Source organism: Mobula hypostoma, chromosome 1, assembly GCF_963921235.1.
Source record: "Mobula hypostoma chromosome 1, sMobHyp1.1, whole genome shotgun sequence".
Classification (NCBI taxonomy): Eukaryota; Metazoa; Chordata; class Chondrichthyes; order Myliobatiformes; family Myliobatidae; genus Mobula; species Mobula hypostoma.
The window spans coordinates 140674479-140689414 of NC_086097.1; the positions used below are offsets into that span (position 1 = coordinate 140674479).

Genomic DNA, 14936 nt, shown 5'->3' on the forward strand with positions numbered 1-14936 from the left:
CAGTAGCCACTTTAAGTCACAACCCCTCCCCCACCCTCCCCTTGCCAGACTCCTACTGTACATGGAATGTCTCAGCTTGTTTCTACCAATCCCTTTACCAAATCAGTGAGGCTGTCCCTACAGACAGACTCAGAAATCTTCCTCTCCACCTGTGGAGCAAGTTCAAGTGACCCATTCATTGATCTTTTTAAATATTCCACATATTGAGAGCATACCTCTGTGTAATATTTATTTATTTCTAATAGTGCTTTGAATATTCAATGTGTGCAGTGAGATGCCGGTTGTGAATGTTCCTGTGAGTGTGGATCCCCCTTCAAAAACACACTTCCACTTACACTCTCTGCTGCATTTCAATGTGTTGCCTACGCCTGACCTGTCCCTTCCCGTTCAGCTCATACACAGATGTTTTCTGGTGCCTGTGCCTGTAGCACCATGTAGCCAAGATAACAGCCAGGGTGAGCAGACCGATCACCGCGACGATGGTGGCGATCATGGGGCCCTGCTGGGAGCTGGAGCAGTTCTCCCCCCTGCAGCTCTCGACTGTTGGCTGCAGCTTGGCCTCAGCCCTATCACTGAAATTCCCGCTTCTGGTGAAGTGATCAATCGTGTCAAAGGCTGAAAGATCTGTCAAGGTCTGAGCACTTACTTCAGGTGTGGCTGGACTGTAAAGTGTTGAAACCCCAGCTACTGGTGTCGATACTGCAGATCTGTCTACAGGGTGCAAATCCTCACTTACTGTTTCTCTAGCATTTGTGAGAAGCAGAGAGGGGTCAGTAGCAGGGTCAGAGAATTTCCACAATTCTTCAGTGACTTGACCCCACAATGTGGTTGTGGGGATCTCACTGTCTCTACTGACACTGATTATTTCAGGCACTGGTGTCTGAACATCTAGGTGCAAGTGCCCCGTTGGTGCAGTCATGAGCCGAGTGTGATGGTTGGCCAAGGTGTTGCTTGAAGCACCTGTCCTAATTTCCATATGGTTAGAATGGTATGTAGTGGCAAGAGCTTCCTCCTGTGTTTCCATGGATCCAGTAACCTGACTTTCTTCTGTTTCTGATATAGTGGGGTAACTGTCCACCTGGTGAAGTGATCTGTTCGTCCCAACCACTGTTTCCTTGCTAATTTTAGTCTCATTCTGCACAATGGATGGGCCAATGGGCAAGCCTTCATCTTCTCCCGTTCGGTCTCCCTCATCATCTTCAGCCTTTGCTGCAATTTGATTATCATTTGCAGGGATTAAAATTTTTGACTGCACATCTGCTTTCCTGATAGTGGGCTGCTCAACATTTGGGAATTCTGAGGGGAACCAAGGCAGTTGCTTCTGGCTGAGGAAAGAGACTGGTGACTCAGTTGGTTGCATGATTTCTCTGCTGCTTTCTCTTAATGACCCATCAGCTGCCTCATCTAATCCACCCTCAGGATCTTCCACATCATCTTCAGCAGGGAGGGCTCGGTCGTGCTCTCCAGCAGGGTCTGAAAATGGCAGTGTGTCTGCATTGGAGAACTTGTCTTCATAGTCAATGTGGCCTTCAGCTTCATCTGTAAAACAAATAGCTTCACTGGATGAGCTTCAATTGAACATTCAATGGTACTTTTATACAATGTGGAAGATTACTGATTTACAGGTCTTAGTTTTTTAGAATTGTCTTTCACAACTGTAGCTAATTCTCAGCCCAAAGGTTACTGAAGTTCGTTTGGGGCTTAGATTATTGGGAGAAGAGTTAATGTGCAATGTTGGTTTGGGCCTTTCTTCCTTAGATGATGCCAGGCTCAATGCCTTTGGGTAATGTCCAGAACCTCTCCATCCCAAAGCTCCCACTCGACCACTTTCTCCACTTTTATCCCAGATATCCCTGAACCTACATCACCCAGCCTACCCTGTACTATCTACACTCCTTCAACATTCTGGCCTTGCATTACAGGCAGCACCACAACTTGCTGGAGCTGGTGAGGGCAAAGGGGTAGTGACGATACTGGATTGAGGCTCGTCTTCCCTGCCTTGGGGTTAGGGCAAGCTCCATCTGCAGGTAATTGACATGAGCAAAGTGGCACCACTGTCTCGCTGCTTCTGGCCTGATGCTCCCACCCTAGCCCGTCCCAGAGGATGCATCTGATGCTGGGAGAGAGGGAGACCATGGATCACTGTAACTGAAGTAAGGCGCCAAGTGAAATAGAACAAAGAATGGTGAAAATAATCAAGAGATCAGGAAAAATCTGTTAAGAGAAGCAGGATTAGTGGTTCAAATCAATGACCTTACAACAACATCTCTGAGGGTGAGGTACGCAGATGTTTCCAACGAGTGGACAGTCACAAGGCTGCGGGACAGGATGGCTTCCCAGGGTGAGTATTCAGGATGTGCGCAGCACAACTGGCAGGTGTGTTTACTGATATTTTTAATCTCCCCCTTTCCCTTACCCTCTCCCTCCTGCTTCAAATTATCCACCATTGTCTCTGTACCAAAAAAGACCAAGGTAACATGCTTGAACAGCTGGCATCCTGTTGCAGTCACCTCAATAATAAGCAAATGCTTTGAGAGGCTGGTCAAGGATTACATCTGCAGCTTGCTACCACCCAAACTGGACCCTCTACACAACCGATCGACAGATGACACAATAGCCACTACTCTATATAGTGCCCTTACACATCTGGAGAAGAAGGATGCTTATGTGAGAATGCTGTTCTTGGACTACAGTTCAGCATTCAACACCATAGTTCCACCCAGGCTCAGCAAGAAGCTCAGAGACCTCGGCCTTGACCATGCCTCGTGCAGCTGGATCCTGGACTTCCTGTCAGATCACCGGCAGGTTGGAAAAGTGGGTTCCCTCACCTCCACCCCACTGACTCTCAACACAGGAGCCCCTCAGGGCTGTGTACTGAGTCCCCTCCTTTACTCCCTGTATACCCATGATTGTATTGCCATCCACAGCTCCAAACTGCTAATTAAATTTGCCGATGACACTACATTGATTGGCCTTACCTTAAACAATAACGAGGTGGCCAACAGGGAAGAAGTCATCTTTCTGAAACAGTGGTGTCAAGAAAACAACCTTTCCCTCAATGTTGCAATAATAAAAGAGCAGATTGTGGATTACAGGAGGAATGGAGATGGGCTAACTCCTATTGACATCAATGGATCTGGGGTTGAGATGATAAACAACTTCAAGTTCCTCAGCATCCACATCACCGAGGACCTCACATGCTCTGTACACACCAGCTGTGTGGTGGAAAAAGGCACAACAGCGGCTCTTTCACCTCGGTCGGTTGAAGAAGTTTGGTATGGGTCCCCAAATCCTAAGAACTTTCTACAGGGGCACAATTGAGAGCATCCTGACTGGCTGCATCACTGCCTGGTATGGGAACTGTACTTCCCTTCAATCACAGGTCTCTGCAGAGAGTGGTGTGGACAGCCCAGTGCATCTGTAGTTGTTGTAGGATCATAGGTCATCCCAACCACAATCTATTCCAGCTGCTACCATCCGGGAAGCTGTACCGCAGCATAAAAACCAGGACCAACAGGCTTCGGGACAGCTGCTTCCACCAGACTGATGAACTCACACTGATTTGAGTGTACTCTATATTGCATTGACTGTTCTATTTATTACAAATTATTTTAAATTCCCATGATTGCACATTGCACATTTAGACAGAGACGTAATGTAAAGATTTTTACTCCTCATGAATATGAGGGATGTAAGACATAAAGTCAATTCAATTCAATTGAATTCAGTGTAGTTACTCGCTGATCCACCTTGATACATTGTGATATTTGGTAATATGGCTCTCTGATATATGGAGTCACATGGTGATGGACCATGATACATTGTGTCATACTGATAATCAATGGCTTGTGATATTACACCTTCATATACTGTGATCCATGGCACACTGACACACTGTGACGAATTATGTTATACACTGACACACTGATCCATTATAATATACCATGGTACACTGCCATACACTGTGGCAGATGGTGAAATATCATAGCGCACTGATGTATTGTGATACTACAGCCAAGTGGGAAGGCAACCCATGGGTGTTCTTAACCATATTGCTCAACAATGCATCATTGGCCATATTGGATGTTAGTGTTTGAGGATCAGTACATCTCTCACCTTTTACACAAGCTTGCACAAACCCATACCACTCTCCACAGCTATTACACAACAAGCTGAAGGCATTCTCTCCTCTGGCCATGATATAGCCCTGTGCACAGACGTACAGCAGCTCATCGCCCATTTCAGTTCCAGTGTAGTCCTGCAGTACAATGTTGGGAAAGGAAGGAGGGTCTCCACAAGGTTTACCTGCAGATAAAGAAAGAAGATGATTTTACAAAATTAATGAAATATTCATAGGTCATTTTTATCCCAATGTCAGGTTTTGGCCATGCCTCACCGTAAGTGACTACTCTGTAACCTATGGTTTAATCAGTGGTTATGAAGCTTAGACACGCAAGATACCACTGTGAAACATTGGGCAGGAAAATCATAAACCAACATTATAAATGAATTTACCTCAAATGAAATAATCTGTAGAAAGACATTATATTGTAGGTAGGAAATCATAGAGCTGAGAGTGCCTCCTTTCTGGAGTATGGAAATGAGAAATCTACATATAAACTAATTTTCTCTCTCCACTCTCTCTTTGAGTGTTTGCAAGGAACTTAGCCTCTCAATGTTCAGCAAATATGTTGCTTTGCCTCACATTTTATTTCTGGCAGAAAGTCAAATGACATCATTGCCAATGGAATACCAAACTTCATTTGCAGTGAAATGTTCAACTTCACTGATCTGAAAAGTAAAGTTTTTACTTAGTGACAAAACAGTCAGCCTTTACAAACCCTGGTTCCCAGAAACCAATGCTTAAAGAGCCAATGCGCAATAGTTTTGTTAGTGAGGTTTACAGGTTGTCACTGCCTCAAATACAGCTTCACACATGTTGCTTTTACACCTCTGCCCATGGAGGACAAGGTCACGGTTATCAGATTCCCAGCTTCAGGATCACTCTAGGCTGCACCTGATCACAGCCACATCTCATTTTGATGCTCGCTGCTGAATTACGGGAGGTCACCCAAACCTCAAACAATGAAAGCCAAATTCCTGTACTTTTCATTCACTTCACATAATGGGAATGGGAATTGTCCTCCATTACAGACTTCCCTGAGATGTCCTAATGGCTCCCAGTTAATCAGCTGCCCAGTTACCTAGTGATGGGCCTGTAAGGTTTTTTTTGTGACACCCTCACACAAGGAATCCTGCAGGTTTTGATCTTTAACAGCCCATGCAGGAATACTCACCTACCTCCTCTCCTCCCATTGTTTCATCATTCATAACTTGTTGGCATCACTCTCAGTGGCTGGAAGAATGCTGCTTGAACAGCAGAATGTCCCTTCTTGTACAGCCTGGAATGATTGCACTTGCTTTGTAGCACAGTAAAATTGACAGAACTTGTAAAACATCAATAAGTTGAGTTTGAGTTCAGTGTCAGACAATTAAACCTGAGGTGCAGATGTGTGCCTCACATTGAAAATTCTCGGTCTTTGTGTGACTGTAGCAACAGAGTGACCCACAGTACTAGTCTAACACACAGCAAAGGGGCAAATTTCTCTGCCAAAATTTCTACCAATAAGTTATTTTCTTTTTATTTCTTTTCTGCATTGAAATTTTATCTCTGATGAAGTATTGGGTGTGAATTTTGTGCAGACTATTCCCTCACTTTAATAAAGCAGTACAGCAGTGATCTGAGACATGTTCCAATTCACTGGTAACGAGACCTTGGGACATCAGCACAATACAGCACAAAGTTAACCATTTGTTCGGCACCCATTCACTGGTCTGAATGTTTATTTTCTCCACCAGCACATCATGCTGGCAGTGTGCAGCAGCCTCAGTCAATCACCCCCCAACCATCAGCAGCACTTCCCAAAGTTGTGATCTCTAACACCAGGAGGGACAAGAGCAGAAGGTGTTTGAGGGCATTCCCACTATTGGTTCACCCCCTAGATGCACGCCATTTTGACTTGGACGTGTGTCTCAGGTACGCTCCATATTCAATTAGATCTGGACATCTCTGCAACCAGATCCATGGAACCAATCATTTTCATAAATTCTCAAGCTCTGATCCAACAAAACCTATAATTTTCAGAATGAAATCTCCCAACAAATTCCCAGCTTTAATGGCCTTTGGAGTGAAGGAGTTCTCCAACGTGTATGATCATTGCCTCTGATTTCACAGACAAACAGCATGGCTCTAAGCTTATCATATACCCACCACTCTGCCGCAAAACCCAACCCCTACCCCAACACTTACCAACATTCCTCCCTGAGATGAAATGCCTCAAATGTCCTGCTGTTTGTAATGGACTCTGTCTCATCTGTATTCTGAAATCTTATGCACAGTGGCCTCCCTCCATTGAACAATAGTCTCTGTTCTTTCTTCTCTACCTACCATATCAAACCTTTTAGCATTGAAGCATCTCAATTGGACCCAGTCTGCTAAATGCAAGGGAACTCAGCAAGTTTGCACCACCTGCTCTTTCTTTTTAACCCTGAACTCCACTGACTCTGTGCTGCTTCTTATGGAGGTTAGTTGTTCTCCTAAGACCCAGTCCCATATCAGCAGGGACTCCATCCAACCTTCCACAGCCCTGTTGATTTAACTGAAAACTATCAGTAAGGCATTTTCAAAGTAAAAGTGAGATCTAGTTCATTTACAGAAAACATTTTAGTTAATGGAATTAATTTCTAAACCCTGATGTTTTCTGATAAGCCTCACATGGCAGCTCAAGTAGGCACTTGCTTTCAGATTTTGTCTTATTTCTAACCAGCCCTAGGCTTGTCAGCCTTGAGGTCTGAAAGCACAGAAGTTCTACCTCAATCCTAGTACATCACAAGTGCTGGCTCTCAGCTTAGCTCAGAACAACCTGAATTTATTTGTAGTGCTCTGTGTTCCCTCTGTCCATTTCAAAAATATCCCCTGGAAATATAGAAGCTGTTCCCAATTAAATGTAGCACTAACCTTTGTCTTTAATGCAGAAGGCATCATACTGACCGCCTGAAGAAGCTGGTTCAGTTTTCACATGGATACTTTGGGTTTCTTGTTGAACAAAGCCCATGTTACTGCATGTAATCGTCCTGAGTGAAACAGAATGACATTTCATCAGTGACCTGGTGTAGTTTGAAATGAAAATGAGCACTAACTTGCATTAAAATATCTATATATTTTTTATTTTAAAGTTGTCTTTCACAGGCTGCATGCAGCTAAGGGGTGACTTGGCAGAGTAGCAGTTAGCATAAAGCTATGACAGTACCAGTGATTCGGGTTCAATTCCAGTCTCTGTCTATAAGGAGTTTGTATGTTCACCCCATAACCATGTGGATTTCCTCCACTTGCTCTGGTTTTTTCCCGCATCCCAAAGATGTACGGGTTTGTAGGTTAACTGGTCACGTGGGTGTAACTGGGCAGCATGGGCTCGTTGGCCCAGAAGGGCCTGTTACCGTGCTGCGTCTGTAAATTAAAAATAAAAATACACTTCAACTAATTCCTGACCTTTGGTTTCCTCCCACATCCCAAAGCCATCCCCGTGGCCGCTATAAAATATTCTTGGTATAGGTGGGGGAGATACAGGGAAGCAAGGTGGGAATAGTACTACACACAAAATGCTGGAGGAACTCAGCAGGCCAGGCAGCATCTAAGGAAAACAGTAAACAGTTGACATTTCAGGTGGAGACCCCTTATCAGAACCTTTCCATCCTTCATCATGCACTGCAGCAGAGAATCCTAGAAATCCCATCAGTCTGCGGGTACGAGATGAGGCTAGGGGCTTTCTTTCCGGCTTAAGGGCATGACTTTCCAGAGATGAATATGGAAAGTCCCTTCTGCCACACAGGCTACAGAAAGGTGTAGATCAGTTCTGAGGAGGTGCAGGGGCTGAAGTTCACTGTTCCAAAATTGTTTTGTCATCTTCAGACTTATCAGGACTTGACAGATGTAAGAATGATTTTTCCAGCTTGTACCTGTCCTGCATAACTACAACCACTCGCCTGCCAGTCCCACCATCACTGGCTAGACCCCCATCCTGACTCTCCACATTCTTTGCTAACCTCATGGTGAGCAGTTACCATCCCAGCATCTCCAAGCCCCTGGTGTCTAGTTCAGCTGTTTGTATTTTTTCATTCCTTGTTGATTTTCTTCCCAAGAAACTATTCAGCTATTCAGTCTGACTGGACCTGACACAACTGGCAGGAGTGAAGGACCATCAGATTTATTCACTGCCACTCTCGAACTTTCACTACACAATCCAGTTCAAAATCTGGGATAGTTTCCATGGAATGAACAAGCAACAATGTTTCTTTTGGCAGAAATGTACGTCACAAGAGAACTAAAGTTATTTCTAAAAGAAGCAAAGGCAAGTTGAAGAAACGTAAAATGTGACTGAGATGAGAATCAGCTTGGCCCCTGAGAACAAAGGCACTTCATCCATTGTGGAATGAGACTGGCTGACCAGAGATGGGTCAGACTGGATGCACTCATACACAGCCCAGAATCACTTATAACCTGACAAAGCGATATTGTCAGGTAGCCAGGTAGTAACAGAAATGCTTTCAAGATATTGGGGCTGAGAAGTAAGATAATCCTGTAGTCATCTTCTAGATCTGCTTTCCTGGAGGCTTTCAACGCCTAACAGGTAAAGAAAATGTCCAATCAGCTTTAGAGACTTGAGAAGATCTTTCCAGCCTTGGCAGAATGAAATGTCACCATTTTATTTTACAATAAATATAGTCAATTGCGCACAAGTTAACAAAAATTTAAAAAAAGTTTTTGGCAAGGCAAGAGCACAACCTGTGATAAGTAATGGAAACTACAGTTATGCTCTGCTTTGAATTTGATTCCATTTCATACTGATAATAGTACTGGGAGAACAAAATTGTTTGTATCTAATACTCTACCATGACACTGGGCAGGCAATTAAATCTAAAAATGAGCTTATTTCCCATTACTTAAATAACATGTCTGGACTGAATACATAATGATAGACACGTTACTGGAATATATGAGATGGAATTGACATGTCAGTGAGTCACTTTAACAGTCACAGGATCAATAAAAGTGTCAGTGGTGTTTTATGCTTCAAAATATCTTCAGATGGCATCTAAATGCTAATGAGCAAATTGACACTTCTCTGATAAACTGGTGAGTGTTGACTCAGTGAAACACATTGGGCTGAGACTGGATAACAAGCTGCTCCTCTCTTCCTTTCAGCATTTACTAATCCACAACTAGTCAGCTTTGTAATGTGAACAATGATACAGTGTCTCTTCAATTAAAGCAAATGTGCTCAACTCTGCTTCCTCACACCTCAGCCACCACATGGTTACAGCACATATTCATTCTTATGCATGGTTCACACACTGGAAAATGACCATGCCACGTTACTGGTGATGCATAAATGCAACCACCTGATGCACTGCTATGCATTAATGTATGCCCATCGCACATCACTGCTGCTTTATTTGCTAAGGAGTTTTGAATGGAATTGAAGACTGTGCAACATCAGTGGGCATCCCGTTTTTGACTGTCTGATTGACGAAGTGGCTGGAAACGGATAGACTGAGGCGTCTGCTCTAGGGAACTTGTACAGTAAACTCCTGCAGCTATCATGACCTTTGATGATCATTAATGTTACCAGGGCTCCTTCATGCCACACTTGTTTAAACGTTGCTTAAAAGGCTGTCACTCTCCACTCAACTCTGAAACTCAGATCTTTGGTTACCAATTGGACCAAGGTTGTGATGAGGTCTGAGCACTAGCGAGCAAGTTACTAGTGAGCAAATGCTGCTTGATATCACTGTCCATTACGCTTTCCATCTCTGCGGATGACAAAATAGACTGATTGGGTTGTTCATTTTTTTGTGAATAGGATATTTCTTTGTAATTTTCCATATTGTTAGATTAATAACCATACAGGAACAATTTGGACAGAGGTGCAGCTAGTTCTAGTGCACCTGGGATGTTGTATCTTCACATAGCTTTTGCTGTATCCAGTATTCTCAGCTGCTTGCTGACATTACTTAGTAAGTGAAATTGGCCGGAGTCTGTTTTTTATGATGCTGGGATCTCAGGAGGAAGCTAAAATCATGTGACTCTTGATTTTACACGAATACATCGGTGACGGATGGACCGAAGCTCTTCAGAGACCACACGTCCGAGCTATTGGATTCCCTACAATCCTTGTCCCATTGACTGGATATTGCTTGGCTCTTTCTTCACCCCTGGTCACTCCCCATCCACCCCGACTAACCTTTGAAACAAGTGTTATGTGGGGTCAGGGGAACCGATCTGAAAGTTCGAGATCTTACCCGATCTGGTTGCCTGCGATCCAGCCAGTGGTACATTCCATGAACGCACACTCCTCCACAGATCTCTGCAGCTCTTCGGCCGTGGCCAGATGTGCTCCCTGCTCCATGCACAAGCCCTCGGCTGTAGACATGTCCCACTGCATGTTCTCATCCCTTGCATGGAGCACAAACATTCTCCCTGTGTCACAAGAAATACAAAGTTATGTCCCTTTACGCATCCATGACTTTACTGAGATTAGTTCCCAAGTTCAAACCCCAATCCCTCTGTCCAACTTCAAACCTCTTTCTAACTGCAACCCCTCTGTTCAGCACCAGCCTTCTTCCTAGCTCCAATATCTCAGTCCATCTCCAACTCTCTGTGTAGTACTAACCCCGTCTTTCGAGCTCCAACCCTCTACCCAACACCGACCCTTCTGACATTTTTCAAGCTCTCTTTTTAAATCCCATTTCTCTTTCTTCATTCACAGGAAGCTTTGCCATTGGCTTGCCGTCTTTGCTTTAGAAGAACATAAATTGCTCAAAATAAAAGCAGTGATGGGTTAAGGTCAAGTGACCCCTGTTCCTAATCTCAGTTAGGAGCTGAAGTCCTATGAAGCGACTCGTGTTCCTTTCTGATCCTCAGTCAGGCATCACTTTCGCTCACGGTCATTCTGCGTGAAAATTTCCAAGGACAGGGAGCCAGAAACTATAGGGCATGAGGGGAAGACAAGACTTAGTTCAAGTTTATTGTTGTGGGCATACACGCCCATGGTATAAATGGCATGAAAATTAACTCTAAAAGGTTCTTGATGGGCAACTTCGTCAAGCAGGGGTTGGTGCGTACATGGAACGAGCTCCCAGAGGTGGTAGTTAAAATAGGTACATTAGCAATATTTAAAAGACACTTAGACAGCTACATCGAAAGGAAAGGTTTGGAGGGATCTGGGGTAAATGTGGGCAAATGGGATTAGCATAGTTGGGCGTATCGGTCAGCATGGACAAGTTGGGGAGGAGGTTGTTTCCATGCTGAATGTCTGTGTTTCTACTCTCACGTCTCTGTCTTTCCGCTGCGAAGATATTTTATTTTTGAAAAATGACATTACAGCCAAGAAACAAAGAATTGGCCCAACTGTCTACAGGGTGGGGTTCCTCCCCATGCAGTATCTAAGTCCCCCTGCTCATTCTCATCATATTCCTGCCTGATTTTAGCACCTTTTGTTCCATCATAGTTTGCGTGTCTGACTCAGCAAACAGCGGGCCAATCAAAATGTAATCATCAGATAATCGTGTTTGCTTTTACAATTTTTATTCTTTTTAAAATAAAGGTATTTTCAGCTATTACCTAATTTTGTGATTCAGAGGTTGGGGGTTCAGTCCTACAGTATGTTAGTTCGGGACGTTTACTGCAGTCCCCGCAGCCCGGAGAGGAGGGGAGTGCTCTGGAGCGCTGTTGGACACGGGGCTACAGCAAGGCCGTGTCTGGCCTCTCAGGCCCACATAAAGCGTCTTCCCGCCGCACTTTTCAGATTAAATCAAGCCACACAACACTAAAACACAAGTGCTCAGATCACAGAAAAATAGTACACATCAGTGACCCTTTGGCCACGAAAGACGCTGCAAGTCCTTTTAGTTCACTGGCAAAGTTTATCGGTCGCCTGTGATGTTGTAATCTACAAAAGGTCCAAAATAACACGGTGACATAACAAGGAGTTAACAGCACAGTACGATGGCCGAAATCAAACTCGGTGGTGATACGAGTCACCAACAGGTTAGAGATCTCCAAGTTTTTATTAAATTTGCTCCCCCCCCCCAATTGCGTATTTAGAAATACCCGGAACTTAGTATAACTTAAGTCGATTCTGACCAGAAAGATTTGAAATTTATCCCTACCTTATTCTGATTTGTGACAAAAGTTTGTATTAAAACACAAGCATGATCTGAAAGGCCTGTCTACAAATTCTGGGAATAAAAGATTAAGTTATGGGTTCAGGGCAGTCCTCCAGGTCTGGAACCCCCTGACAAAGGACTAGGACTGGCTGAACGTTGTGCTGTGAGGATGAGATGACAGGGAAGAAATAGGGGAACGGTGAGATCAGAAAGGGCAGCTCACGGGTGACGTCAGGAAATCCTTAATTCGAGGGTAGAAGGATGTGAAACTCCGGGCGGGGGGGGGCGGGTATTCAACTGAAAGAGCAGACTTGGGGGGGGGGGTTGCTGATGGCCGAGAACTAGGCTTGGATTTAAGGGGCTCACTTCACAGGCCGGGGCTTGGTGAATGACGGTACAGTCTTAAAAGCAGGAAAGGCGGCGGGGTTTCCGAGGTCTGGGCGATCTGCGTCCTAGGATTTGTATTACCAACATCAGCAGGATTCGAAGAGGATGTTCAGGGACCGGTGAAATACTCCGGGACTATTTCTAGGGAGAGAAGCAGAGATAGCGCTTTCGTCGGGTCAGTATTTTATCCAAGGAGTGGATATTTGTAACGATGTTGGGAAATAGGAGCAGCCGCCGTTACTCGGGGAGGGGGAGGGGGTTGGCTGTGAAAGCACGTTGAATTTCTTTCCTGCAACGGTTGTACCGCGAACACTGCCCTTGAGTTGACGACCGGTTTGCGGACCCCATACGCCGTTCACTCCCGGAGAGGTGACGGAACAGAAGCAGCCTGAACCATTGGGGTTCGGGGTCGAGAGCCTGTTTCCAGCGAGTGAAAGACACGGACTCAGAAGAGCAGCCGGCGAGCCGGCGGGGAGAGGAGGCGAAGGATCCACGGCGACTTACGGGCTCTCGGCACCTGTGCAGCAATAACCGATCTGACGGGCCCACCCCACGGCCAAGCTCCCACTGCCCAGCCACTGCTGAGCGCCGTGTCATTTGTCAGCGCGCAGCGATCTTGCTGCTTACAAACGCACTGTGCTCGATAAAGGTGAGAACTGACCGTGCGCTCGGACCCTGGCGCCGCAGGCGAGGAGAAAGCAGACCACAGTAAGCGAGGGAGAGTGCGAGCGTGAAGCCATCGACGAGAGCCGGGCGGGCAGAGAGCGAGTCCCGGTCACACACGGCAGGCGGGCGGCGAGAGACGGAGTGCGGGTGGGGCGGGGAGGCTGCTTTATCCACAGGAACTGCTGTGAAAACTCGCACCAGCGCGTCAACAAACAGGCGGCGCGGGAGGTGCCGGGGACAGAGAACCCACCGGAGCCGCGACCCGGGACCCTTCGTCTCAGCAAACCCGTCCCATCCCCGACCCTCTCTATCCACACAGATCCACATCCCCAACCGTCTACCTTCCCAACTCATGAAACCTGGAGACTGCGGGAATGTGATGAGAGTTACATTTTTGTAGCACCCCGACAGGGGCAGGGAGCCAGGAAACTATCCCTGTAAAGCGAAACCGGGCCCAGTTGTCTAAGGTTGGGTTGTTTTGAGCTCCGAGCTTCTGATAAACGGGTAAAGACTTTCACTCGAGGTGATCCGTTATCCTTTCATCAATATTTAACAAAAAAGCACGACCCGGACGCCTCCACCCAGTTGTAACTCCCAGCCTCATCGCAATCACACAGAGATTTACAACCAACATTAATAAACGTGTTTATGAATTATTACATTTGGGTTCGGGGTTGAACTGTGCCGGAGCGTGATGTGACCCTAATCGGACCGGGTTTAAAATCGCGGCACAGATAGTTCACAACCTACTGATATTCTCTAATTTAAATATATCGAATGATCCGGGCTCCACTACCCTCAGAGGAAAAGAGTTTCATAGATTTACCATCGTTTAAGAGAGAGAGATAGAGAGAGAGAGAGAGAGAGAGAGAGAGAGAGAGAGAGAGAGAGAGAGAGAGAGAGAAAGAAAGAATTCTACAGAACTCAATTTTCAATGGCCGTTTCCTTCTGTTGTAACTTAAGGCCCTTTGTGACCCTCCTGCTAGCGGCAATATCTCAGCATCCGCCCATCGATCTCCCTTGGATCGTACATGGTTGAATAAGGCCACTCTTCATTCCCTAAGGAATAGAGGCCCGAACGGTTTAGTCTTTCTTGGTAGGACACGCCTGGTGAACCTCCTTTGGATGTCCTACAATGTGTCTATGTTTTCTTAGGTGAGGAAACCGAAACCGTACGCATTACTCCAGGTGAGGTATCACCAACACCATATACAACACAACAAACCCCCCCCCATGTTTGTTGTATTAATAGCTAGGCGATATTAATTTACCTATATCTGCAGTGTCCTCCACGGTGAAAGCTGATGTAAAAATTAATTTAACGTACCCGTATTTGTCAATAACGTGAACTTTTAAACAAGAACCTATTTATATAGATTCTTGTTTTAAAATTCACCAACCTCATTTCCAAAATGTCCAGCCACCTTCTAACTACGTGTATATCCCACACTCATGTTAGCCACCTCCTTCCTATTTATATAGCAAATCTAATCCTGTTCGTTTTGAAATTGCATGCATGTTTTCTCTCAAAATCAAATTTCTCCTTTCCTGTGAACTTTTAAAGCTCGATGCTGCTGAATCCAAAAAAGTTCCAATCCTCTGGCCCACCACCTCGGGAAGAAGGGGAAATTGTTGGTAACAAATTTGCTTTTTCGTGG

General features: G+C 45.3%; 1 protein-coding gene across 1 annotated transcript; it reads right to left on the bottom strand.

Annotated features, from left to right (window-relative positions):
- Positions 1 to 69: 69 nt before the first annotated feature.
- Positions 70 to 13588, bottom strand: susd5 (sushi domain containing 5). Its single transcript, XM_063039671.1, has 5 exons — positions 13274 to 13588; positions 10360 to 10537; positions 7019 to 7134; positions 4117 to 4305; positions 70 to 1539 (listed from the first exon to the last, which is right to left on the bottom strand). Exons 1-5 carry the CDS (start codon positions 13350 to 13352, stop codon positions 332 to 334), a joined length of 1770 nt encoding a protein of 589 aa, XP_062895741.1. The 5' UTR covers positions 13353 to 13588; the 3' UTR covers positions 70 to 331.
- Positions 13589 to 14936: the final 1348 nt, after the last annotated feature.

Coding starts and splice junctions, on each gene's coding strand:
- susd5 (XM_063039671.1), bottom strand. CDS start 13,352: ATGGCTTCACGCTCGCACTCTCCCTCGCTTACTGTGGTCTGCTTTCTC. Junction 10,538..13,273: donor CGCCAGGGTCCGAGCGCACG/GTCAGTTCTCAC, acceptor CTTGTGACACAG/GGAGAATGTTTGTGCTCCAT. Junction 7,135..10,359: donor ATCGCAGGCAACCAGATCGG/GTAAGATCTCGA, acceptor TGTTTCACTCAG/GACGATTACATGCAGTAACA.